Source organism: Callorhinchus milii, unplaced genomic scaffold (genome assembly GCF_018977255.1).
Source record: "Callorhinchus milii isolate IMCB2004 unplaced genomic scaffold, IMCB_Cmil_1.0 Scaffold11, whole genome shotgun sequence".
Classification (NCBI taxonomy): Eukaryota; Metazoa; Chordata; class Chondrichthyes; order Chimaeriformes; family Callorhinchidae; genus Callorhinchus; species Callorhinchus milii.
The window spans coordinates 4,337,120-4,362,885 of record NW_024704752.1 but is presented as its reverse complement, the minus strand read 5'-3'; the positions used below and the strand labels follow the sequence as shown (position 1 = coordinate 4,362,885).

General features: G+C 43.0%; 1 protein-coding gene across 2 annotated transcripts in view; it reads left to right on the top strand.

Moving 5' to 3' along the window:
* The first annotated feature begins 24,192 nt into the window (after positions 1 to 24,192).
* Positions 24,193 to 25,766, top strand: part of LOC103184438 (ephrin type-B receptor 3) — a 61,687-nt gene continuing 60,113 nt past the window's right edge. For both annotated transcript variants that reach the window (XM_007902433.2, XM_042338999.1), the window contains exon 1: positions 24,193 to 24,415. In XM_007902433.2, the coding sequence (XP_007900624.1) occupies positions 24,361 to 24,415 (55 nt within the window). In that variant the 5' untranslated portion in view covers positions 24,193 to 24,360. The remainder of the gene's footprint in view (positions 24,416 to 25,766) is intronic.

Below are 25,766 nucleotides of genomic sequence, written 5' to 3'. Positions count from 1 at the left end.
ACCACCAGAGGTGATAGAATTAACACCATTTATCCCGTCATCTCCAAGATGAATATATATATATAGTATCACCTTATTGAATATTATTTATCATTAGATACAGATTAGTCAGGCATTTGGATACAGGTTGCTAATAAACTGGCAGAAAAATCAAGTCCCCCCACACACACTCTCCACCACCGCCTTGATGTGGAGATGAAGGAATGTATCTCTTTTTGCTTCTAAGCATATATTAGAGAAAGAGACATGAAATGGCTGCACATGTTGCTATTGAGCTGCCAGTAATCATCTGAGGACCACCAGGAATCGATCGCACACCCTTTCCCAGAGAATAATATCAATAAAAAAAATTATACGCTGTTTACCTTTGCTGCTGTGACTACAGGTTCAGATTACAGTCATGGGAGATGCCACCCATTCATAACAGGAAACCACAAAATACACAGTTAATCCACTTCACGGTATATTTTGTAAAGCACTTTGAGATGACTCAATGATACGATAAGGCGCTATATCAAATGCAAGGAGTCTTATTATCATTAAACCCAACAAAAGGGCGAACCAGAATTTGCACCTCTGTTCCGATTAAAAATTGTTTAAGGGAACAGTTGTACCAAAGCCCAAAGTGTCTGAAAATAGGACAAGGTTTGGGTATTTAGCAAATGATCCTAGCTGGTTCAATGCGGGCTATTTTGGATTGATTAGGCACTCATTCCTCAGGTCAGGGTCATGCGTTAAGTCCCTGATACACATTTTTTCCAGTCACATTGCAGCAACGCTCTGGGAGAATATGAAGCATTGCTTTGGTGTTACTGTAGGGAACAGTGGCCTCTGCTTAGGTTTGCTCTGCACTGAAAGGAACATTATGATAATAATTATGATAATAATTATGATAATAACTCAATCTACGACTGTTTGTGGGACACTGCTGTGCACAATTGGCTGCCGCATTTCGCCCACAAAATATACAGTCAATTCACTTTACAGTATATTCTGTTATAATTCAATCTTCTTATTGAAGCTGAAGAGTTAGAAAAGGAAATTTAACATTGAAATGCCACGGTGGTGCAGAAGGGGGCGTTTTCTGAGCTTGATGTTGGAGGGGATGATTAGTGAGTGCAGCAGAGAGAGAATTTACTCTCTATCTGTCAGAGTTCAAAAATAAAGCAAATTGATTTCTGAAGCAAGCAGACAAGTCCAGAAATCCCATGAAATAAATATTTAAGCAGCTACAAATAGTCACTGTAAACTTCAATCCTTACTTTTCAGCTGATAAACTAATGCGGGGTGAAAAAAACAACCGACATAAAAGTACACAGGCCTGGAAAAGACAATTGCTATTCATTTCGTGTCGGATTCCGAAGTAATAAATAAAAATCCTTCAACACTGTTTCTCACACTCTTCAATCAGCCCTGTGAAAAGCTTTGAGACGTCCTCCCAATGCGAAAGGTCCTGTATAAATATAAATTGTTGCTCTTGATTCTTTGCAAATAGCTGGCTGACTCCGGCTTGAATCTGCTACCAGAATTTGTCTCCAATGCCTCTTCGGGTGATTCATTTACAGATTACACTCTGTGTAAAGGCATTTCAATCTGAGTTCTCTCTCCTCACCATCCTTCTTTGGAGTTTCTCTCTGTGGTAAAAGCTAATCCAACATCAGATAGATTTATAATTCTACAAAGCACTAATTCCATAAATCACTTATGCACTAAAATACATTCAAAAACTCAATTCACAGTGAAAAAATAGAAGCATTTTAAAAACGTTTTCTTTATTTTCTCTATTCTCTTTCGATTACCCTAAATGGGGTAGCATTGGGGTAGCTCAATGCAAGATAGCATTGCATTGGTTCAACTCCCACCTCCACCATCACCAAATGCAAAACTCCTTTCTACTGTGGCCGGGAGGACCCCAGGTTTGAGCATTGGCATGTGCTGAGTCAGCTAATCTCAGCTGAGCCAGCATTAGAGGTGCTGCAATTAACCTCACTGTTGCTGGGCTTGAGAGAGGGAGAGGGCGGTGGCGAGGGGAGGAGGGAACCTGACCAAGGCTCCTGATCGCTATTCACTGTGTGGCATGTTGCATGGATATGGATACCAGATGAGGACAACAGTGGACTCAGATGGAGATACCCCCCCACCATACAATTATATCGCCTGCTAATGTGCCCACACACACACACCACATACATACTCTTCTCACAGTACAAATGTCCATTTGGGAGAGATCCCAGAGAGCAATGGGCATTTGTAGGAACAAATTGTAACACCATCAGGAAAGCATGGACAATTGGAAAGGGGAGTATTTAAAATATATCAATATAATTTTTTTGAAAATCTAATCATCGCCTGATTCTCTCCAGTTATTCACTTGTTTGCATTTCAGCCAAGTGGATGTAATCTATCCAACAGCTCCATTCTGTCTGCTATCAAAGAGAATATGTTCACAGATAAATCACATCTACATACACACAGTACAACACATGCTTTTTTTGTCCCAGGTTGAATGAATCATTGCAGTGCTGTGCAGAAATTACCTTCTGCCTTCATCCACAACAAATCCAATCACTACACTTTGCAGCAATATACTGTGAAGCACTTTGAGACATCAAATGCCAGGATTAATTTCATTGCAATAAAAATTCCAATTGATTACATTCTTTGTAAATTGGATGTTTATACCTTTAGCAAGCTAGTTCCTCACTCCCCAAGATTTATCGTGAAGTGTAGTGACCGGTGATTAGTAATTGTAATCACCCTCTTCCTCCTTACTTTTCAGGCTTGTCTTAAGGCTTGCCTCATCGACCACTCGTTCGGTCATCTTGCCATCCCCCCCCCCCCCCCGCACAAACATCAGCTGGGGTGCCCAGCCAGCTGTGTAAAGTGCTTTGAGACATGCTCCTGGCGTGAAAGGCGCTGTGCGAATGTAAATTGCATTGTATGAGAGCCAACTTGCAGTCAGCCGTGCAAAGGTTTCAGTGGCGCTGATGCAGTGAGATGTGATTTGATAGCTTAGAGCACCCCTCGAATAGGCAGCAGACTGACTCCTCGCTTGGAATACATCTGCTTGAGTTCGCTTTAAAACACAGACAAGCGAGCGCTGGGCTGAGGAGCACTTCACCGGTGCGTTCTCACCTCGCCGTTTGAAACAAAGGACACCCGTTCCGAACGCAACCGGGTTCACCGCTCGGTTTTGTGGAGTGAAGACTCGCTGCCTCGAGTTTTCAAGGTTACAATTAGTGTTTGAGCCGCTGAAACAAGAGCTGGTATAAAAGCAGGCCAGGGCGCAGACGGCCTATCCCCTAAAGGAGTTGCACTTTGTGTTACTTTTCAACATTTGACAGCAGCGGGAAGTCTTAACAGGACTTTTCATTCAAGACTTTTATGAAACGTCTCGCAAACCCTGAGTTAATATACTCTTTCAGTTAATTTGGTAACTGTTTATGGAATGCTAATTTATAAACCGTTTATTATTCCACCAAGTCTGTAGAAGCTATAAATAGAGCTTGCACACTAACAGGCTGTTAATGGGAACATTTGATCAGAATATATGGGGGATTAATCCGAGCCTTAATGGAAAAATGTGTGTTTTGTTGGAGTAGTTTTGACTGAGGCCTCTTGACTTCCAGGCTTGATTCTTTGCCATTGCACCTGGTTTCTGGTTTGTTAGTGGATCAGTAACTGAGTACATACAGTTACCCAAGTACTGTACTGTGTGCGACTCCAAGGTGATTCGTGAGATTGATTCATTTTCCCATGATACAGCATGAGCTAAGTTATGTGTCTCGAGTCACCTTCGGTGCTCTCTACCTCCAGAAAATTGAGGCTAATGCCCCTTTAGTGTCGACTATCTGGGCTGAGATCAGACAAGACTCAGCACAGACCAGGGATTGAACAGGGAAACATCCTGACCAGTCTAGTAGTATCCGGACCTCTTCACTGGGAGTTTACTCAGAGATGCTATCACTCTGTTTTGCACAGTGCATTAGTGAACCAATTGCTTACACAAAGTGGCCCCCATAAAAATATTGACTTAGAGTGGGGGTGGGAGGGGAAAGTTTATGAGGGAACCATTTTAAGTTCCTGGGCATCTTTGTCAGTGCATGTCAGATGATACACATTAAATAATCAATTCCACAGGATAAACTGCTTGTTCGCCTCATGGCTGTTTGTGGGATCTCTCTGCTGCAAGTGGTTACCATGTGTGCCTCTGGGGACAGTCACTACATTCGGCAGCAACTACTTGTAAAGTGCTTCTAGGTATTTCAAAGTGATGTGGTGCTATAAAAACCCAAGTTCTTTATTTCCTATCTGAGCAATGCTTAGTAGCAGGAAGCAGACTGACTCGGGAGGCAAAGTCAATGACCATACTGCCAAAATGGACAGTGGGAGCAGCTGTGGAAATGAGGAAGAAAGGGAGATTGAGTTCAGGTTTGAGAACAGATCATTGAGGAAAAACAGAAACATTAGGGTTAGAGACAAGGACACGGGGTGAACTCTGTTTGTCACAAACAATCGAGTTCTACCTGATTTTGTTTCTCAGCTTGGGCACGAGCATGGATGATATTAATGCTACAAGATTGAGGACTGACACAACAGTCACAGTTCCAGTCTAATTCAGATGTGATTGTAATTATGATATTGAATCAGTTAGTAGTCTTCCACTGGAGTTTTTAATTAACAGAGTCCGCAGATGATAGATTCTATAGAGCGTCTTGGATACAGAAGCTTGAATGAAAAATAACTATTACAAGTAAAGATGATGATACTTTGCCTCTATGTTGACTGCCATCCTTAGTCAGGTCTAACCTCTCTCTGTCCCCAGAGCAATCTTTCCCTGCAGTCCCTGCCTCCAGTCTGCTTCCCCTAACCTCTTAGAATCCAACACTAAGAAGAAGTGCGAGAGCCACAATAAAGGCAGAATATCAACAAGAATTTGTGTTGATTGCTGGAATTTAGGTGAGTCGTCAATGAGGAGGTTCAATCAAGGTTGTTAATCGTTATTCGTTGTCCTATTAACACCAGGTTGGCTGCTTTCCCTTTGTCGCTGGTTACAATGCTTCAATGACACCCCGTGCTGACAATTAAAAGAAAAATGACCTTTTCCACACCGTTTATCAAATGCCTCACTATAGCGTGCGGGTGTTTATAACGCGGAAGTCCTGGGGATCAGAAGTCACTGAAGCGCGATGCAGAGTGGCTGGAAGTGACATCAGCCGTGACCTGACAATCTGGAAGTGAGATCGGCAGTCATTTTTTCCCCACAGGCCCGTTATCTCAAGCACCTCTTCTTCGACTGCACCTTTGGTCACCCTCCTAACCCCTAGCCTCCCTGCCCTCCACCCCTCCTGATCCCAACCCCTAGATTGTGTCCAAATCGCCAACTGTCCAGCGTCTTGGGACGTCCTCCCGACATGAAAGGTGCTGTGTAATTGTAATTTGTTGTTGTTTTGATAACACCAGCTTCTAATTGTGGGGCTGGTGGGGGTTGGGCAGAACCACAACATTGTGTCATAGCAGGATAACAGGGTTGCCCTGTAGGTAGAATATAATGAAAAGAATATGAAATACAGAGATGAAAAGACCTAAAGGAGAGCCTGTTGAAACACTTCATACTCTGAGCAGTGTTTATTTATAATTTATTTTATGGGTTAGATTAATATGACAGGAAGGAATCTGGTCCTGATGTCCGATCTGCTTTATCACTGCTTTTTAAGTATATTTTCTTTGAGCGTGAGCTGCAAACATGATGAATCAATCTGCACTCAAGAGATGGGCGTCTCCTTAAAGCTGCTGCCATGCTCAGGGTTATAATAATAATCTCAGCATTTGATATATGTCTCGAAACATTTCACGGGCAATAGCTGTCGAGTGACTTTGCTTTTGTATTGCAGCCATTTTGTGTGCAGCAAACATCCACAAATGGCCATGAAATGGATGAACAATTATTCTTTCAGAACTTCGGCTCGGACGATGGGAGAAACTCTCTTCCCTTTTCGAGTAGTACTGTGGAATATTTAACATCCACCTGAACAGGCAGACGATAACTCGGTTTAATGTCTCATCCAAAGAACAGTGCCCCCGGAATGCTGCACACATTGATTGAGTGGAGCATCAGTCTGTGCGGGTGCAAGGGCCGGGCGTGGGGCTTGAGCCCACAACCTTTTGACTCACAGACGCGAGAGTGCTACCAAGTAAGCCCAGGCTGAACCAAGCCAAGTACCTGCTAGCAACTGGATGAGACATCCTGTAGAGGCAGCAATGAAGAAATCTGTCAACAATCAATCGATCGATTGATCAATCAATCTGTCTGGGCTGCCGTCGTCTCTTTACACAGCGTTTAGAAATGTGAATTAAATGATATCCTCATGTCAATGGCACAGATGCTCAGAAAACAACCGGTTTAATCTGATTAGAGAGAATGCTGAAATAGAATTGTCCATAATGAAAGGCAGGATACATTTCTTGCGATGAACCAAAAGGTGTGTGAAGCTGCTGGATTAACCAGACCTTCTCTAATTATAAAAGTCACATTTTGGAAATCTTTTCACGGGTGGTTGGAGTTTGGGGGAGAGAGCAGGGAATGTATTCTGCCTTTCATTATGGACAATTCTATTTCAGCATTCTCTGTAATATGATTAAACCGGTTGTTTTCTGAGCATCTGTGCCATTGACATGAGGATATCATTTATGTCACATTTCTAAACGCTGTGTAAAGAGACGATTTTAGCTCGCGGACTAGAAATGAGGGCCTCTTTATCATGGGATTACGAAGCTATCTGTTTCCCGCATTGCGACGGATGTGACATTTCATAGTAACACTAAACGATATGTGGAGGAGGGCTTCAAGCACTATAGCGAGCAATAGCGTATTGGCTGGTTTCCTCCATAAAAAAAGGTCTCTTTGCTTGGGGAATTACAGTACTTCCTTTGTTCCTATTTTCCCCCACCCCCAAACACAATGTGAACACAAGATGTGGTAATCTCTTAATGGAAAAATAAAGGAGTTTCTGTCCTCCTGCAGCCCAAGCTCTGTAATTTGGGGATTTCTTATTCTGGCATCTAACTGAATCTATGATACCCTGCTGTTAACACAATAAATTCTGGATTGGGTTGATCATGAAGCCAAAGCTGCCTCACTTTATTCTGTGGCCGACAAATTACCAAATCCGGAAATGTTGTCCTGTGCAAGATCCACTAAGCTGTGGGGTTTTCCTTAGGATTCCCTTAAAACGAGACAGTTCTTTGCTTTCTGTGTAGTTTTAGCTCAGCCTTGGCTCAGCTGGTAGCACTCTCACCGCTGGGTCAGAGGGTGTGGCTTAAACATCAACCACAAGAAGTTGCACTTATGTAGCGCCTTTCATGTCAGGAGGACGTCCCAAGATGCTGGACAGTCAAGGGTTTGCACCTGAGCTGTGGGTTGGAATCAAGAGGGGTGGAGAGCAAGGGGAGTGGGAGGATGACTGAACACACGGTCAAAGGGAAAGGTCTTGAGATGGGCGTTGAAGGAGGCAAGGGGTGGAGGGCAAGCGGAGGGGCTTCGGGATGACGTTCCAGAGGGTGGGGGCTGAAAGGCTGAAGGCCCAACTGCTGATGGTAGGGTGGACAAAGTGAGGGACATTGCGCGCTGAGCAGAGGGAGTGGGCAGGTTGGTAAGCTGCGAGTATGTCACAGAGATAGGTAGGAGCAAGACCGCGGAGGGCTTTAAAAGTGAGGACGAGGATCTTAAACTCGCTTCTCTCGGGGATGAGGAGCCAGTGAAGCTGGGCAAGGATGGGGGTGAATCGGCTCAAGGAACTTATTCTAGCGTCTAACTTAATCGAGCCCTTTATTGAGCGTTTTGAATACACGGTCTAGGCTGATGCTCTGAGATCAGTGCCAGGGAAATACTACCCAGGGAAGATCAGTCATCCCTTGGCGGAAACGAGCATCCTAAAGAGGGTAGAGGTTTTCTCAGTATAAACCAACCATGATAATAACTGCAACAAGATTTCATTTATAGAGCGCCTTTCACATCGGGAGGACGTCCCAAGGCGCTGGACAGTTGGGTCAGGACCCGAGCAGGGGCGAGATGGTCAAGGTGAGGGGAGGGAAGGGAGGGAGCGAGGAGGGGGTAGAGAGTCGAGAAGGGAGCTGAAGCCATGGTCAAAGAGAAAAGTCTTGAAGGAGGAAAGGGAGGAAGCAAGGTGAAGGCACTGGGGGATGGAGTTCCAGAGCCTAGGGGCTGAGAGGCTGAAGGCCTGGCCACTGATGGTAGGGCGATTGGGGCGGGGGATGTGGAGTAGACCGGAGCCAGAGGAACGGTGGGTACGGGCAGGTAAGTAAGGGGATAGTAGTACGTAACAGTAGCTACATAACAGACCACATTCGTGTATTATTTAGTGAAACAGCCCCACAGTTGTTATATTTAGTAAGCCTGGTTAGAGCACGTCTTGGTTTTCTTTCTTGGCGGCGAGATATTTTTTTAAAAATATATATACAGAAGCACTTTGTTGCAAGATCAATCAATACACTGGGAGAGGAACTGGAATTCTGAGGTGGGGTTCCAGAGGGTGGGGGCAGAAAGGTTGAAGGCAGGCAGGGTGGGGGATATGGAGCAGGGCAGTGTCCACTGAGCAGACGGAGCAGACAGGATGGTAAAGGTTTACTGGTCGAGAGGTAGGGAGAAACAAGACCGTGGAGGGATTTATAAGTGAGAACGAGAATCTTAAGGCTTCGATCCAAAATCCAAAATGATTGCACTGAAATCTTGGAGCGTGACGAGGGCAGGTAAAGCGACATTTTGCATTCAGCCTGTTAAATATAAGAATCATTACATTACCATGAGCGTAGGAAGCAAATCATTACCTCCCGTGGTTTTACAATTATTCAATTTTAATACAGACACATTTCAACAATTACCTATTTCAGCATAAAAGCCTCATGGTTTGAATTACTCGGCTATGGCAAAAAGCGTTGTTACTTACTTGAGAGAGAATTAGTAAACACAATGTCAACCTTAGTTACTTCTTTACTATTTACAGACACTTTTCCTGTCAGGAATGGATTGTTTGCTGGATAGTTTCTGTCTTCTCTTTTTTTGTGTGTGTGCGAAGCTGAAGAATATGGATATATGATTGATTGCTGGGTTGAGCAGTCTGCAGCAAGTAAGCTTCAAAGGAAATATGGCCTTAGAGGAGTTAATGTGGCAGATGCTTGCTATGAGCTCTAAATTAGTAGTTTCCTGTGCTTATCCCTGCCATAGAGGGTGGGAAGTGCAGGAATTGTTTTATATATTGGTAAGCAAGGTTAGACCTGTTCTCCCCCATTAACCGAATTAGACCGAATACGTTCCACTTAGGGAATGAAGGATATCCCCATAGACAAGCCTCAATTCCCCCCCACGAACTCTTCTAGGCCCCAAATTGTCCAAGGACAATTATGGAGAGTGCAGGTTGGAGCTGGAATAGGGAACTGCTAGCAAGCAAGATCTCCAGATACATTGTAGGTGGATGGTCAGAGAGTCTCACACCTCACATTCCCTGCCTTGTTTGCAAAAGATTTGCTGGAGAGCTGGGAAATAGCAGAATTTGACAGAGATCTGGTTCAATCTACGCCAGAGATGCAAAATTCCAGCTCATCTTAGACTGTCTGTAGGACCATTTTGTCTTAAAATTTTAAGATCGTGCAGAATTGTGAAAAATCCTTAAATCAAGGCTTAATTTGTTTTTCACCGAAAAGCTTCTGATGAAGAAGGTAACGTTTGACAAATTTCCACAATTCTGCGTGTTTTTACATTTTTCTTACATTTTACAAATGCGTGTTCTTATATTTTACAAAACAAAATTTCAAACTAATAATAATTCGGTCCCGCAATCCATGACTGTTTGTGGGCCACTGCTGTGCACAATTGGCTGCCAAGTTTCACCCACAAAATATACAGTCAATTCACTTTACAGTATATTCTGTGAAGGACTTTGAGATGTCTTATTGACATGATATGTTGCTATATCAAGTACAAGGTTTATTATTATTTTTAAGACAGTATAGTTTTACAGGCTAAGACTGGGTGGAATACCAGCCGCTGATGCTTTGAGAGACAAATCTATTCAAAGGATTGTGTTACCAACTCAAACTATCATTGTTCTGTAGCACTGTGAAAAAAAATGATAACACAAAGAACACATTATACACACCGTTTGACTTAAATATATAAAATAACAACAATAATTCTTGAGTTTGATATGGAGCCTTATCACGTCTCAACAAGAATTTCACTGTAAAGTGTAGTGTCTGTAAATTTGTAGGCAAATTAAAATGATTTTGGTTGGGAGTAACTGCGTACTTTCAAGCCAGTCTGATTCTACTTAACTTTGGGTAAATGCTAGGAGTGATTTATTTTATTAGTAATTCAATTAAATACTGATCTGCTTTTCTACAGTTAATAATCAAATCGCAGAATGTGCCTTGTAGAGCTGAAGTACAGTTTAGTGTTTGTTAATTTGTATTGATATATTTTTCTGAATTGCTGTTAGTTTTAGCTGGGGGCCTGTTATTTTTTTATGGGATTTGCACGCACACAAATCATGTTGTTGAATGAACAGCCACTTAGATGTAGTATAGAATTGTGGAATACTTAAAAGAGAGAGAGAGAGAGAAAGGCCCTTCAATGCATCATGTCTGTGTTGGTACTGCCTCCTCCATAGGAGCTATCTGCTCCAATCCCATTCCCCTATTTCCCACTGCGCCCCTCCCTGTTCTGTCCATTCTACCATAGCGTTCAAAGATTGCTAGCCATGCAAGCCAAAGCCCTAACGGGTAGGGTGGTCTTAGCTGGGCAAGCAGTGGGAGAGCTTGCTGGACAGCAATGTCAATGGCAAGCTATGTGGTTTTAGCTGGTTAAATTCCAGCAGTTACCCCAAAACAAACACTGGGGCCAAGCCTTGGCTCTTGCCTAATACTTTCCGGACTTAGATAAGCAGGATGCTTCCCTCCAGGGAGAGAGTGTGCATACCATTCCAACAATCTATCTCTGGGATTTCCACTTATCGTTGGAATGCATGGAAATCTCAGTTTGGTTTGGATATTCTTAAGCACCGTGATGGGTTTTCACATGTGTCAGACACCCGGCTGACCAAAAAATAAATAACTCCCTCCTACCCATTCTGTCTCCCTCCCAGCTCACTCTCTTGCTCAGTCTCTGTAACTTTCTCCCAATGTAAAAGGTGTTCAACTTGTTGTATCCTCAACAAAGATCTCTACAGATAACCACAGCAATTCGCAACAAGGTTTTATCTCGATTAGATATTTTTATATAAAAGATCGGAGGTCTGACTAAGTGCTGTGCTTTACAGAAATATAGCAGAACATTTCATAAAATCAGATTATGGTTCTGCAAAAATCGTAACACAAGACTGCTTTCTGTATATAGGTCCTAACTCAAAATGCTTTGGCTGGATCCTGGCCCCAGTACAAAACCTTTTCTTTGCCACTAACACTAACCTCAACACATGGCTGCGTTATATTGGTGCTAACCATCACCAAGACTCCAAAGCCACACCAAGAGTTTGTGGTAAAGCAAAGATTGCTTTTGTGATTATCTTAATTTGTCTCTGTTTATAGATTGGCGTGAATTTTTGGAACATTGTAAATGGATCAGCTTTGTCAATGCTAACCTGTGTTTTGCCTTCACTCCATGACTGTTTGTGGGACGAGGCTAATAATAATAATCCTTGCTTTTGAAATAGAGCCTTATCACGGCTTCGAGACGTCTCAAAGCGCTTCACAGAATATACTGTAAAGTGAATTGACTGTATATTTTGTGGACAAAATGTTTCAGCCAATTGCATACCACAAACAGTTGTGGATTAAGTGAACGATTTTTAAAAAAATATATTTTGAAAGAATTATTACCCTCGGAAAAGCGATCGGTTAATCAACTAATAACCAGGTTCCTATTTACTACTAGGTAAACAGAGGCGTGTGGAGTAAGAAAACTTGCCCAAAGTTTCGCCCTGCCGGGAATCGAACCCACGTGCTCTCACTTGCGAGGCGAGCGCTCTAACCACTGAGCTACAGGACTCCACATTGGCTACACATGAATTGGCAGCCGTGTTCGCCCACAAATCAACTGCAAGCATTATTATTACAAAAGTACACAGTTGTTACACTTTACAATAAATCCTGTCAAGCACTTTGTGACGCCATCCTGACGTGAAAAGCACTATATCAAATCCAATGGTTAAAATGTTTTTCCACCACTGTTCTCTGTTTTCTCCAAGGTGCTTAGTTACTCTAGATACAGCCTCACAGGGAATGTAACTCGCACACAAGAAACATTTGGATGAAACATTAAAACAATGTGCTATATATGTCTTTTCATGTAGACATTATAATAAGTAAAAAAGAATCCTTTTATCTAGTGCTTCTAGATGTCTCAAAGAGCTTCACAGAATATACTGTAAAGTGACTGTATATTTGTGGGCGAAACACGGCAGTCAATTCCGCACAGCAGTGTCCCACAAACAGTCATGGATTGAAGTGATCAATTGTTTTTTTTTCTTGAGGGTTATTATCAGGCATGTAGAGTAAGGAAACTTGCCCAAGGTTTCGCCCGGCCGGGAATCGAACCCAGATCTCTTGGTTGTGAGGTGAGTGCTCTAACCACGCAGCTACAGGACTTAAAGATCCCACGGCACTATTCGAAAAGATAAGGGAGTTTCTCTCTCCTGGTGGCCTGGCTGGTAATCCCCCAGATAAAATTGTGTATTCACTTCATGGATATTTGTAGGACTTGCTGTGAGCAAAATTGGTTCTCTCAGTGACCTCCAAAATACACAGTCACTGTATTTTGCAATGAAATCCTGGAAATGGTTTGAGATGTCCTATCGATGTACTAAAGCTCTATATCAAGTCCAAGGATTAATTTTGTTTTTATCTGTGAGCCTAGAAATTGAATGTCCTCATGTTCTTCAGACATGAAAGCCACCACAGCTCAGTGCGTTCCAGACCGCTGCCAGCTATCAACAATAGCGCCTTTCACATAAAAAGGAACGTCTTGAAGCGCTTCACAGAAATAAGATTAAATAGTTATGTCGGAAAATGTGGCAGCTAATTTGGCGCTAGCCTTGTCAGTGCAAATTTCAACGAGATGAATGACCAATTCATTACAAGTTTGGAGATGAATTGGGAAGGCAGTGGAATTTCATCCACAAATATACGGTCAATTGACTTTACAGTCTATTCTGTGAAGCACTTTGAGACTTCGAGAAGACGTGAAAAGCGCTATATCAAATGCAAGGAATATTATTATTAAAGCTAGAGAATATCATTTTTTTAAATAGTGGTGGATATCTTAACATCTACCTAAGCCACAACAATAACTTGCATTTATATAGTGACTTTCACATGGGATAATGTCTTGCTGTGCCTCATAGTAATTGAGGTGCACACTAAGCACGGGAGAGGTAACAGCAACAACTTGCATGGATAGACCCCTTCCCACGGGTCAACATCTCTGCGGGTGTGGTCAAAGAGGTACGTTGTAAGGCAGGACTTGAAAGCAGATAGAGAGGGTGAAATGAAAGGGAGTTCCAGAGGTTAAAAGGGTAGGATCTGATAGCTTGGTGGCGAGGACACAGAACAGAATTGAATTAATGACCCAAACAAAAAGCACTAATGTTCTGCTAAGTACAAACATATTGTACACGCATACATGATAAATTGGTATTTAGTGTACAATGTTAAATAGGCCAACATTGGCAGTCTAAGATGTTCTAGCAACATAGTATTAAAGAGCCAAGAGATAAGCAGCCCAATCAATTATTTGGGAAAGACTGATATGTTGGTTCGCACATGACCAGAATGGTTTTCCCAGTTATTGTGAAGAACATTTAGGAGCATGAAACAAATGCTAATCATTTTGCTCTCCTCTCTGTGTCTCTCACACAGAATACCAAAGTCAATTGTAATTCCGATTTTATTTTCCCCTAAAAAAATAACTGGTCAGGTCAGATTTTTAAAATAAGATCTTTACATTTGATACAGCGTCTTGTCGTGTCGTTGAGATGTCTCTAAGGGCTTCGTAGGATATACTGAAAAGTGAATTGACTGTGTTTTGTGGGCAGAACACACCAAAGAGTGTTTAATAGTCTCCCTCCACCTTCTCCTAACTGCTTTGGTGATGGGGAAAGGGAGATGGGGAGGAAGAAGGGCAAAGGGTTAACACTTTACTCTGTAGGTCTTTTTTTTTCTTTTGAATTGGACGTTGGGGGGTGAGGCACTGATGAGCACAATGGTGTGTTTCTTGGGATGTCCAGATGGTTGCCGGGTTGCAATGGTGAGCGTAGGTGGACAAGTTTACCGCAAGTCCCATTAAATTGATGGGAATCGCTCCCAAAGAGCCTCAGGAGGATAAGGTGCCGCTTTGAGGTCAGAAAAGGGGAGGTCAACAGATCAATTTGTAGGTGAATGAGGACAGGAAGAAACTGAAACACAAGGAGAGCTGCCCACACTTTTATTGTGAAGGCTCTCTTCCTACATCCCCGCCTTGTGGTCTGTGCGCTTTTCGCTTCTAACAGAGAATCCACTAAGTACAACGCATCCAGTGACTAACATCTCAGTGTAATAACTCCCCTGAAGGGACCTGGGAATCTGACAGTACTTTATTCCTTAGATTTTCTCTCTCTCTCTCCCTCTCTCTGTATCTCAAAAAAAAGAATGGGCTGTTTTGTGCGAGAAGTTCGCAATATGCGAGCAATTATCTATTATTTCCTTATTTGTTCAGTAATTTGGAAGTTTTTTTTTCTCTGCCCGGTTTACGATCCCTGTAGGATTCCCTGTAGGATTCAACATTTATTCCCCCCCACCCCCACCCCCCAAAAAAAGTCATTACACATCAAGTATTTGTTTGTGAAAAAAAGAGCCTTTTGGAAGAAACTAAATCCAGGATAATGATGATGATGATAATAATAATAATAATAATAATAATAATAATAATAATAATAATAATAATAATAATAATAATAATAATAATAATTAACATGCCCATTATTTCTGGACAATGGAAAGATTTTTTTTAAAAAAAGAAAATACTATCCTTTAAAAGAGAAGATACGCCTCGGGTTCTGGAGGATCTGTTTTCTTTTCTTTCTTTTGATGGAATTTATTTTATCGGATTACACATCTGAGATACGTGTCGGATTACAACGATCAAGCAATATGTCATGTCGTCGCCTCCTGTTATCCCTCTTTGCCTGTGATGGGTTAGATTAAACCTTAATGTACCTTAATATACATCAAATCGCTCAAATGTTAAACGCACATGTGCCCCACACCAAGTAAATAGAGCAAAAAATGGGACTGAATAACCCACTTGAAAGTCGAGATTGCATCTGCAGAACTGTGAATCTGTATAATATTTAGAAGTTTAGCTTGGAATAATGCATTTAAATTTATTGGTTTAGTCTGGCTCCACGTTTATTTGATTTCTTCGCTGTTATTGCAGTCACGTAGGGATTTCTTTTTTTTCTTAGTTTTTTTTCATTAAAATATAGTTTCACCGGTTCCTGTGTTTCCTCACTCAGTGCTGTGTAACTGACGTTTGGTCAGATAGAGGTAGTGCAGATTCTCTGCAGATTCCCAACAGCTATCGTGTCTGAAATTCAGAAGCCTCAATCTCTCCTCGTTACATTAGGAAAAAAAAAGAGACATTGGAAAAAAAAATGACACCGAAGGTCAGTCTCTCATCAAATGCTGAGCATTTGGAGAAAGATTAACTGAACCCATTTCTCTATCTGTTCTGTACTTTCTCCCATTCATGTTGTCCCTATTTACAGTGTCATAGATATAGAGAGAGGGATAAATAGATGTACATATACATGTGCATACAAATACATCCAAGCCCTTTTTGTTTGCAGAGTGACAAACTGTTATAACTTTAGCCTTGACTAACTCGGATCAAACTCTGGGAATCTGTAGAGTTGTGTGAGGAACATGGTGTGTGTGTTGTGTGTGTGTATTGTGTGTGTAGAGGAGGGAGGACATCAATTCTCAGATGCAGAATATTTTACTCTTTCCTGGAACAAGTTGCACTGTGTGCCAAGGCTGAAATGCAGACTGACTTTATGGTTTCATACTCAGCCTTATTCCCCCCCCACAAAAGAAAACTCACGACCCCCTGGTTTAATGAACTTTCTCCTTTCCCCATAAACTGCAGATTTACAGCCGGATCCACCAACCCAAGCCATATATTGAGGCACATGGGGCGCTGTTAGTGAGCCGGACAGTGAATTCAGAACAAAGTTCAAACTGTAATGGAAACTCAGGTTAATGTGCAGCACGCAAAGCCCTGTCAGTGGTAGATATTTTGAAGGATTTGTTCCTCTTCCCCTCGCCACAGATTGTGTTGCTGGTTCTGGTATTTGAGGTTCCTCTGAGATTCATTCCCATTTGCCGACCTGATGTAAATGTAAAACTCATGGCAACGTTGGTCTTTTATTCACTGCAGAACAGGGCAGTGTAACATCTGTGGCCTCTAACTTTATCCCCCAACTTATTTTTTTATATATATGTGTGTGTAGATCACGCTAGACTGTGATTCCCTCAATCCTTGCATACCCTCCCACCCCCAACTGTTGAATGGTCTCTCGAAATCCACTCTATTAACTCACTCATTGAGAACAGTCACTGGAGCGACTGTGGCTCAGAGCTGCCAAAACCTGGGGAAGCCTCTATAAAATGGGGGAAATTATGCAATTCTGAATCTTTGCCACTACAAAATGAGAGCCGGGGTTCAAGATCTCACGCTGGTATCAACTCATGGCCCAGTTCTATCCTGCAAATACTGACTTAAAATAAAACAAGCCAATGCCAAACAGCTTTCCCTGTTCCCACTCTGGCCTCAGATCAAGTCAATGTGAATCCAAACTCTGGTTTCGTTTTTAAAACTGTTAAAGCACTTTTCGACTCAAAACTCTTTGAAACTTCCACGCTTGAAAAGTCCTCTTAATAATAATAATAATCCCTGCGTTTGATTCGTGCCTTGTCACGTCGTTGAGACGTCTCAAAGCGCTTCACAGAATATACTGTAAAGTGAATTGACTGTATATTTTGGTAAAGTAAATTAATTGACTGCAGTTATGTCGCAGTCAGTAGGAAGTCCAAGTGAGTGTATGTGTGAACTGAACTTTTGTGGATTATGACTCCTGGCCTCGGCACAAGCAATACATTTTACACAGGAATCAAAGGGCAGGAAAAGCGCCTAATGTGTCCTCATCCCTAAAGAGATACTTTACTATAAACTCTTCCTCCAGAGACTTCCGCGAAAGCTAATGACCTTTTCTATTTTCATTGTGCTTTACTCGATTTACATTTCCATAATGACTGTAATAAGATGATTTGAAATATAATATATGGCCTCGCAAAATATGATACAATTTCATACAAAATGCACGCGCTCTTGCCAAATTGGCTTTAGAGCTACAATAACGAAAACAATCTCTCAAGGCATATTATTGTTATAGTAACAAAACACCCACTGAGAACACAGATAATAAATGGAAATCTTTTGCGCTGCTTCAAATGACTGATCTCTCTCTCCCCCCATAAAGGTTTCTGAGCCAATGCATATTTTGTTCTATTACAGAAAGCTTTGTTTTACATGAAGTGCTATAACATTTTGTAGCCATTGTTTTAGAAGCACAGAAGAAGGCCATTTGGCCCGTTTTGTCTGTGCTGTGCTCATTAAGTGAGCAATTTATTCAGTCCCATTTATCTGCCTTCTCCCCCCTATATCTCAACAGCAGGTAATTCCTCTTTAGACATCTATCTGGTTCCCTCTTGAAAGCTAAATTTTTTACATATGTGGATCCATCACACCCAGCTGGATATGCCTCATCTTAATAACCGTGTGTGAAGAAAAATTCTTAAAAATTCTTACAATATAGTTTAGTCTGTATAAAATACTAAGACGGGTATAATGTGATTGCCTTCCGAGTTACATTATTCAGTGTAAATTAGAATTAATGTGGCACTTCTTGTTGGTTGGAAACAACTGCGGATTCAGAAACCTGAAGCATTGCAGTGTTAACAACACTACCTTGAAATTTAAGATTGTGCGGCATTTTGGAAAATTCTTAAATTCAGTCTTAGTTTTGAAGTTGTTTTTCTAGTTTTAAGACAAATGGAGGTAAGACTAGGACCGTGGGAGATTTTGGGGGCCTCAGTCTGGCTGAGGTAATGCTGACTTGGCTTTCAACTCACTGAGTGGAACAATCACGAGTGACAAACAATCTTCGGCAAGTGTCGCCCTTCGGAATGTACCTCAACAGTGGTCAACACCATCAGGAGAGGGAAAGGGAGGGTTGGTGGTGGGTTGACAACGTCAAAACAATCAAATAAATCCATGGGGGATTTCTCAAGACACTTTTGCCTTCAACAACAACAGCATCAACAACAAATTATTAACAATAATCCTTGCATTTTTAATATAGCGCCTTATCGCGTCATTGAGATGCCTCAAAGCGCTTCACAGAATATACTATCAGGTGAATTGACTGTATATTTTGAGGGCGAAATGCGGCAGCCAATTGTGCATAGCAGTGTCCCACAAACAGTCGTGGATTTGTGACTCAATTTTTTTTGGAGGGATTATTATCATTTAACTCCTTCCACATGTATGTGGATGACACCCAAATCTACCGCTCTGCCTTCACCCTTGACTGCTTCCTGACAGAATATCTGTCGGATATCAAGTCCAGGATGAGAGCTGATTTTCTTCAGTTGAACGTCAACAAGATCGAGGCCCTCCTGATTGGCTCCCGTCAGCGCCTCCACACCTCAGGCGCTGACAGCATCACCATCCATGGTTGCACACTCCACCTTGCTAAACCAATCTGGAACCTTGGGATCTTGTTTGACCCTCAACTATCCTTTCTACCCCACATCTGTGCCACGACCCACTCTGTCTTCCCCCACCTCCGCAACATCGCCCGGCTCCACCACTGTCTCACACCGCAGGCTGCCGAAACCCTCATACACGCTTTTGTTACATCCAGGCTCGACTATACAAACTCACTGCTTGTCGGCCTCCCCAACTCCTCCCTCCACAGGCTGCAGATCCTCTCCCACACCAGGCTCCATGACCCTATCACCCCCATCCTCGCCCGACTCCACTGGCTTCCCATCACACAGAGGATACAGTTCAAGATCCTGGTCCTCACCTTCACAGCCCTCCATAGTCTTGGTCCCCCCACCTCTCCGACCTCCTAACCCCCTACCATCCTGCTCGCTCCCTCCGTTCAGCGGGCTTCGGCCTGCTTCACATTCCCCTGCCTTGCTCCCCCCGCTATAGGTGGGTGGACCTTCCGCCACTCTGCTCCCACCCTCTGGAACTCCACAGTCCCCACAGTCCCTCCGCCTCAGCCCCTCCCTCGCCAGCTTCAAGACCCATTTCAAGACCCTCCTCTTCGACCGTGCTTTTGATCTCCCTGCTTCCCCCCACACCCACCCGCACCCTCCCGCCCTCCCCCACCTACCCGGCCCCCCAGCTCGGGTTCCGAAACTGTCTGCCCAGCGCCTTGGGACGTCCTCCCGACGCGAAAGGCGCGGTACAGATGTAATTTTGTTGTTGTTGTTGTTTATATAGTGCCTTTCACCTCGGGAGGACTGCAATACACACAGTCACTACACTTTACAGCACGAAAGTATTTCGAAATGTCCTCCCGACGTGAAAAGCGCGACATTAAAAAAATGTAATCGTTATTATTTAGTTGGTGCGAGGAATAAATTGATCCGTAGGTGGCGCAAACGGTTTATTATTGAACCAACTTTGGAGGCTTCGGCTCAGTTCGTGGGAAATGCACCTATTTTTGCGACTCAAAGAATGAAACGAATAGCACAACATTTCTGGAAATATCCTTTACCTCGTGTCTGTGTATTTGTGTGTTTGTTGGTTGAAATTGCAAGAGCTCCAGTGGCCCTTTATCCTCTGTTTATGAATCGTTATCGACCTCTCGACTTAGCAACAAAGCACTTGTCTACCATTTAAATTGCACCCGGAGCGCTTTAAACCGCTTTAAATCCGACGTATCTGATTGATAAGAGTGAGAAAAAGTTATTAGGACGTCCCGACATATATAGTACGCGCGTAGGAATGAATAAAAAGCCAAAAGAAAAGCCCAATTCTGTGTAGATAACTGACATCAGTGAAGCACCTGAAATTTCTTAGTGGGAATTAATTGTAAATTAAAAAAACGGAGTTTACTGTAAAATGGAGATAACGTGTACTGGAAATTATTGGGGGCGGAATTTGCTTCGATAATAAAATTAGTTGCTGATTTGCTGCCTTAATCCATGTGTCTGCAGCGAAATAGTGCAGCTGCTGATGAACTTACAGTGTTTTATTGGAGTGCAGTGATGGACAAGTTTAGTTTAACGCAGTTGCTCCGCTTCCACAGACCGGTTCATCCCGAGAAGGAATATTGAAGCTTTTTTTCCCTCCATCCATAGAATTGGTGGCGTTCGAGGGGGAAAAAAAATGAATGGCAAGAGGGGGGGGGAAATTACTTTAACTTTAACTTGTTTGGTTTTATGTCACACACCGAACAAACCCGAGTCTTAGAGACGAGGGTTCTCGTTGTTCATTTCTCCCACTTTAATCCCTTTGCATTGTTTTTTTTTGGTGATTATCTCGCAAACTGCGAATTGAAATATTAACACAAACATTTGAGTCAATTTGTGTCCGGTTCTCCCCCCCCCCCCCCAAAAAAAAGCAGAGAGAAATGCATAATTAATTTTCCTACAGAGGTCCAGACAACAGCTCGACAGACCCTCACTGGACTATTAATACTCTTTGCATTTGTACACACATTCGTGATAGGCGAATCATCCAATCTCCCCCCCCCCCCCCGCCCCCACCCCACCATCACCCTCTTCATTCGGGGTAATGGCTATAACATTTTCTTTGTTCTCCTCCAGAATTCAGTGACTGAAAGCTCGACACCACATGTTTTTTTTATTGTAAAAGCGAAAACCAAAGCGCACATGTTTGCACCCCCACAACTCGCATCTTAATTTTAATCTTAAAGTGGATTTTTTTTTCAATCTTAAAGTGGATTATCCCCTTAACCCTCTTCATTGCATTTGTATCCCATTAGTGAAATTAGACAATTGCGAGGAGGGTTTAAGTAAGGTTGGCCGATGAAAGAGAGTTTGTTTTAATCATATATATATATATGTGTGTGTGTGTGTGTGTGTGTGTGTATGTGTACGTGTGTGTCCCTCGAGAAGAGCATTTTCTCGCAATGAGTAAAAAGATGCTGATGCAAGTTGTATCAGTCTCTCTCCTAACCAGACAGGCTGCTAAATTAATTAACTTTCACTTCATCCCCGAATGACATTCACTCCCTGAGCCAGTGAGCGGATGGCTGACTCGTTATAATAAGTGAAGTGTTCACTGGCGGTCGGGTTAAGTACATTAATATATATTTACTGCAGATATACAGTGAGGTGTGATATTTTTGTGAGGAGAGAGAGAGAGAGAGAGATGAGAGAGTGCTGGGGTGAAATTTCTGGCTGTTCAGAATGACTGTGCCTAAATGTATCATCAAATTCGCAGATGGTATTAACTCCCTCGTACTCACTCACATCTCTCTCAACTAATTCCCCCCCACCCCCACCCCGGAAAGTTGTGTTTTTTTTCAGAAGTTGCTTAGTTTTACGTTTCCCAGCTAAGACTCTTTAAAAACACATGGTTTGCGACCGGTCCACCGACAAAGCAAAAGAGGAAACAGAAAGAGAGAGAGAGAAAAGAGAGAAAAATTTTTTTGCTTAGAAATAAAAACCATACCGAGGAAATCTACGTTTGATTTATTCCCCACACCCCTCTCCTCTCCTCCTCACTCTCAATCATGGGGGGATTTGCACACTGTCGGCGAGAAAACGTCAAACATTAACTGCGCTTCACAAATATACTGCAATACATACATACAGTTTTCTGTGTTTTTTTTAAAACAAACCCTGAACCGTCTTTAAAGCGACTGTGATGTAAAAGTGTTGCAACATCCTGGTTTGCTTCCCAATGACTTGCCTACATGTATATTCCAAAGAAATGACCCGAAGGGAGAGAGAGAGAGACAGAGAGAGAGACGAAGTGATAAAGTGACGAGTTTAGTTGGTAAATTGAGTCATGGATTGAAATGTCCGCTCTCAGGTGACTCAGCCTTTATGGTTTCAGGCAGTCAGTCAAGTCAGTCACTGTCAGGCTGTTGCTCACCTGTCTGATACCTTCCTACACCTATCAACACAGAAACCACAGTCTGTTACAGTCGTGAGATCATAGGCTGCAGACAAGCAATGTTAAAATATTACTTCCTTTATTGCAACATAGGTCTGTGTGGGGGTGAATGTGCGTAGATAATCTGGAACACAAAATATACATTAATCTATAACAATATACTGTAAATGCCTGCACTTCATTTCTGAAACGTTGCTTTAAAATATCACTGAGTTGCATTGCGAATAGATGATAATTCTGAATGTGAGCCACTGCTCACTGAATATCATTAAGTTATAAACATGCCTGTTAATTAATAAAATGTAATAATACATTAGAACTGGGTATGGGGGTGGGGGTGGGAGAATATTTTTATATCTGGCACTAGAGATTATAGTGAGACCAAGAGCGAGTGTTGTGTACAGTTTGCGAGGACTATAATCCCATTTCTGCATTTGTTTGGCGTGGGAATAAAATGAATCCTGGACGATTATTTCCCCCACCAACGGGATAGTCCTGCTTGTTGCAAACATAATTTGTGGGGACTTTGGACAGGGTTAATTAGAGTATGAATTCGTTCTCCCTCCCACACCCCCCCCCCCCCCCAAAAAAAAAATATTTCCACCGCTTAGACAGAAACTAACCCTAGTCCTGTGTCTTTTATTCTGTCGAGTGAAAAGCACTGACTCGTACCTGTGGTTTTTTAAAAAAAAATAATTTGGGTCGCTTTCGGCCAAGTTGCAGTGTCAGGCGACGTGTTATGAACTGGAAAGGAGTTGCAACTCAGTCTCCAAGTGTCCATAGAGTCCAATTTATGGGCATTACATTTTCAGCGTTAACAGAACCGCACCGAAAATTAATCACTGAAACTGCGTTGTGTCGGTACAGAACGCGAGTCAGTGCAGAACTATTTGAGTTATATCGACTGTGCATAAAAGTTAATTTATATGATGCCGCCTTTCTGAAACGAAAACTAGAATCGACCTGAAAGTCGAAAATAGTCAAATAGAAAATAGTTCAACCAGTTTTTGTTTCCTTTACGGAATCCTTTTTTTTTAGCACAATTTCCACTGTTCTCACTCTTTCTCTTTCTCTTTCTCTTTCTCTCTCTTCGCCTCTCTCGTCTGATCGCTGTGGGATTGAGTAGTTTTTGAGAACAATACTGGTGTTTCCTTAAAATTGGTAGATGTAGATTTTTTTTACAACAATGAAATGTACTTCTCCTCTCTCTCTACCCCCCCCCCCAAAAAAAACAGAGAGGCAAACAGCCCAAGAAAAGAGGACATTTTCAAATGCTGTCTAAGGAGCAGTTGTTTGGCTTTCACAAGAGGCACTGTACTCATTGTAAATCGACCTGATTTTTTTTGGGGGGGAAGGGGGTTGCAATGCGTTTCACTGTGTCTTAAGGGTTATCTTTGTAAACCTCTCCGCCATCACCCTCCTCCCTCTCCCCAAAAGATAGCTTGACATTCGGTGAATCCAATCACCATCAAACAGAGCAGCTCTGCATCGGTATTTTCCAGTGTGTGTGTGTGTGTGTGTGTGTCTGTCTGTGCGCAAAAAAAAATGGATTTGGCAAATGCGTTTTTTTTTCCCTCTGTTGCGCGGAGATGGAGAGAGTGTGTGAGAGAGAGAGAGAGAGAGAGAAAAGAGAGAGAGACAGAAAGAGGTAAGAGGTGATGGGCACTGGCGGTCGCTCGGGGGCGCTCAGTGCACACAGACGGTTCTTGGTACCACTCTCTCTGGTTGGAGCACTGAGATCCCTGAGCCGGTGGGCGGACTGACTGCCTCCCTCCCTCCCTCCCTCCATCTCTCTCTCTCTCTCTCTCTCTCTCACTCCCTCCCTTCTCTCTCCCTCCCTCCCCCCACCCCCATGACTGACAGCACAACTCGCTTTCCCAGCAAGCCGCATCGCACTTCATTCAACTCCCTGAGTCCTGTCGAGGTGCCAGAGCGAGAGGGAGGGAGAGGGAGAGGGAGTAAGTGGCAGCTGAGCATTGGGATAAGACGGGACGAGGAGAGAGAGAGAGAGAGAGATAGAAGGCAAAGACCGAAGGAGCAAAGCAACAGAGAGAGAGAGAGAGAGAGAGACACTCTCAACACACATTATGGATATCCTGGTGCTTTTGTACTTCTTCTTCCCGCTGACTGTGGCCGTTGAAGGTAGGGGTGAGCCCCGTCTCTTTTTCAGAGTTGCTCTCTACATTTGCGGAGATTCCGCAGTCGACAGCGATCTCGCAGTTTGGGGGAAAAAAAAAGGGGGAAAAGAGAGAGAAAGAGGGGCGACCAGACTACAGCTCTCTCTCTCTCTCTCTCTCTCCCTTATTCAGTCACCTATCGAGTGTCAACAGATTTTGGGATACAGAGAGAGAGAGAATCAATCTAAATGTTCCAGATGCATTTAAACATCAGTGTGTCCCCCCCCCCCCCCCCCCCCACACCCCAACCTCTCCCTCCTACCTCCCTCCCTGCGATTAAATGCTCCAAACATATTTATTTTTTTGGGGGGTAGGGGGTGTACTTGAACGGTGCGTTATATAAACTTGTAATCTCAGCCATCGGTAAAAATCTGGGGCATTTTCTTTAGATTTAAAACACACACAAACTTGGCAAGAGTTAATGGAACCTGTCTGGTTTGGTGTCACGTTTTAGTTTTTTGTTGGGGGGGGGAGGTTTGTGGATCGGTTCCTTTCTGGAGTTTTGTAAGGGGTTTGGAGGGTAAACTAAGGACTTTTGTGTATATTCTTTTTTGGGGGGGGTTTAAGAGGGAGAGAGAGAGAGAGAGGGGGGGGGGGGGGTTGGGGTGGGAGAGAGAGAGGGGTGTGTGGGGTGGGAGAGAGAGAGAGAGAAGCTTACAACCTGAAATAGTTTGACCATTGATCCAGGGGCTCAGACTTGGTGTGTGTTACCTGATTTTTTTTTCTCTCTTCGTTGAGGAAATACGTTGAGAAAAGAATTGTCGGAAAGCTCTGACCATCGGAACGATTCTCTGTTGTTTTAAATAAAAAAATAGAGAGTCCGAGCCTCGGAAATGGGTATGTGTGTGTGTGTGTGTGGGGGGGGGGGGGGGGGGGGACATTACAATGTAAGCTGCAACCGCTTTGCATGGGAAGAAGCTACATGGGGTGAAAGTTTAGTGGTCAGTGAAAACTCTCGAGTCTCTCTCTTTCTCTCTCAAGAGATTTGCATGGATCGGAAATGTTTATCAGCGTGTGGTTGGTTGGTTGTGGATGTATTTTCGAGATAAATACCCCCCCCCCCCCCCCTCCCACCAACACCACCACCACCACCACCCAGGGGTAGTTGGGGAAATAACTCGTTGGAATAACTAGTTATTGGTGCCCAGTTTTGGTTTGGGTGGACTTTTATTTGGTGTGTGTGTGTGTTGGAGAACTATTCTATTGACTGGGAACAAATGGTTGGCAAAGCTTATACGAAGAGGTTGCGTTGGGTGTGGGGGACAAGTTATTGGGGGGGGGTGGGGTGGGGGGGGGTGGTTATAGTGGGGAGAAGA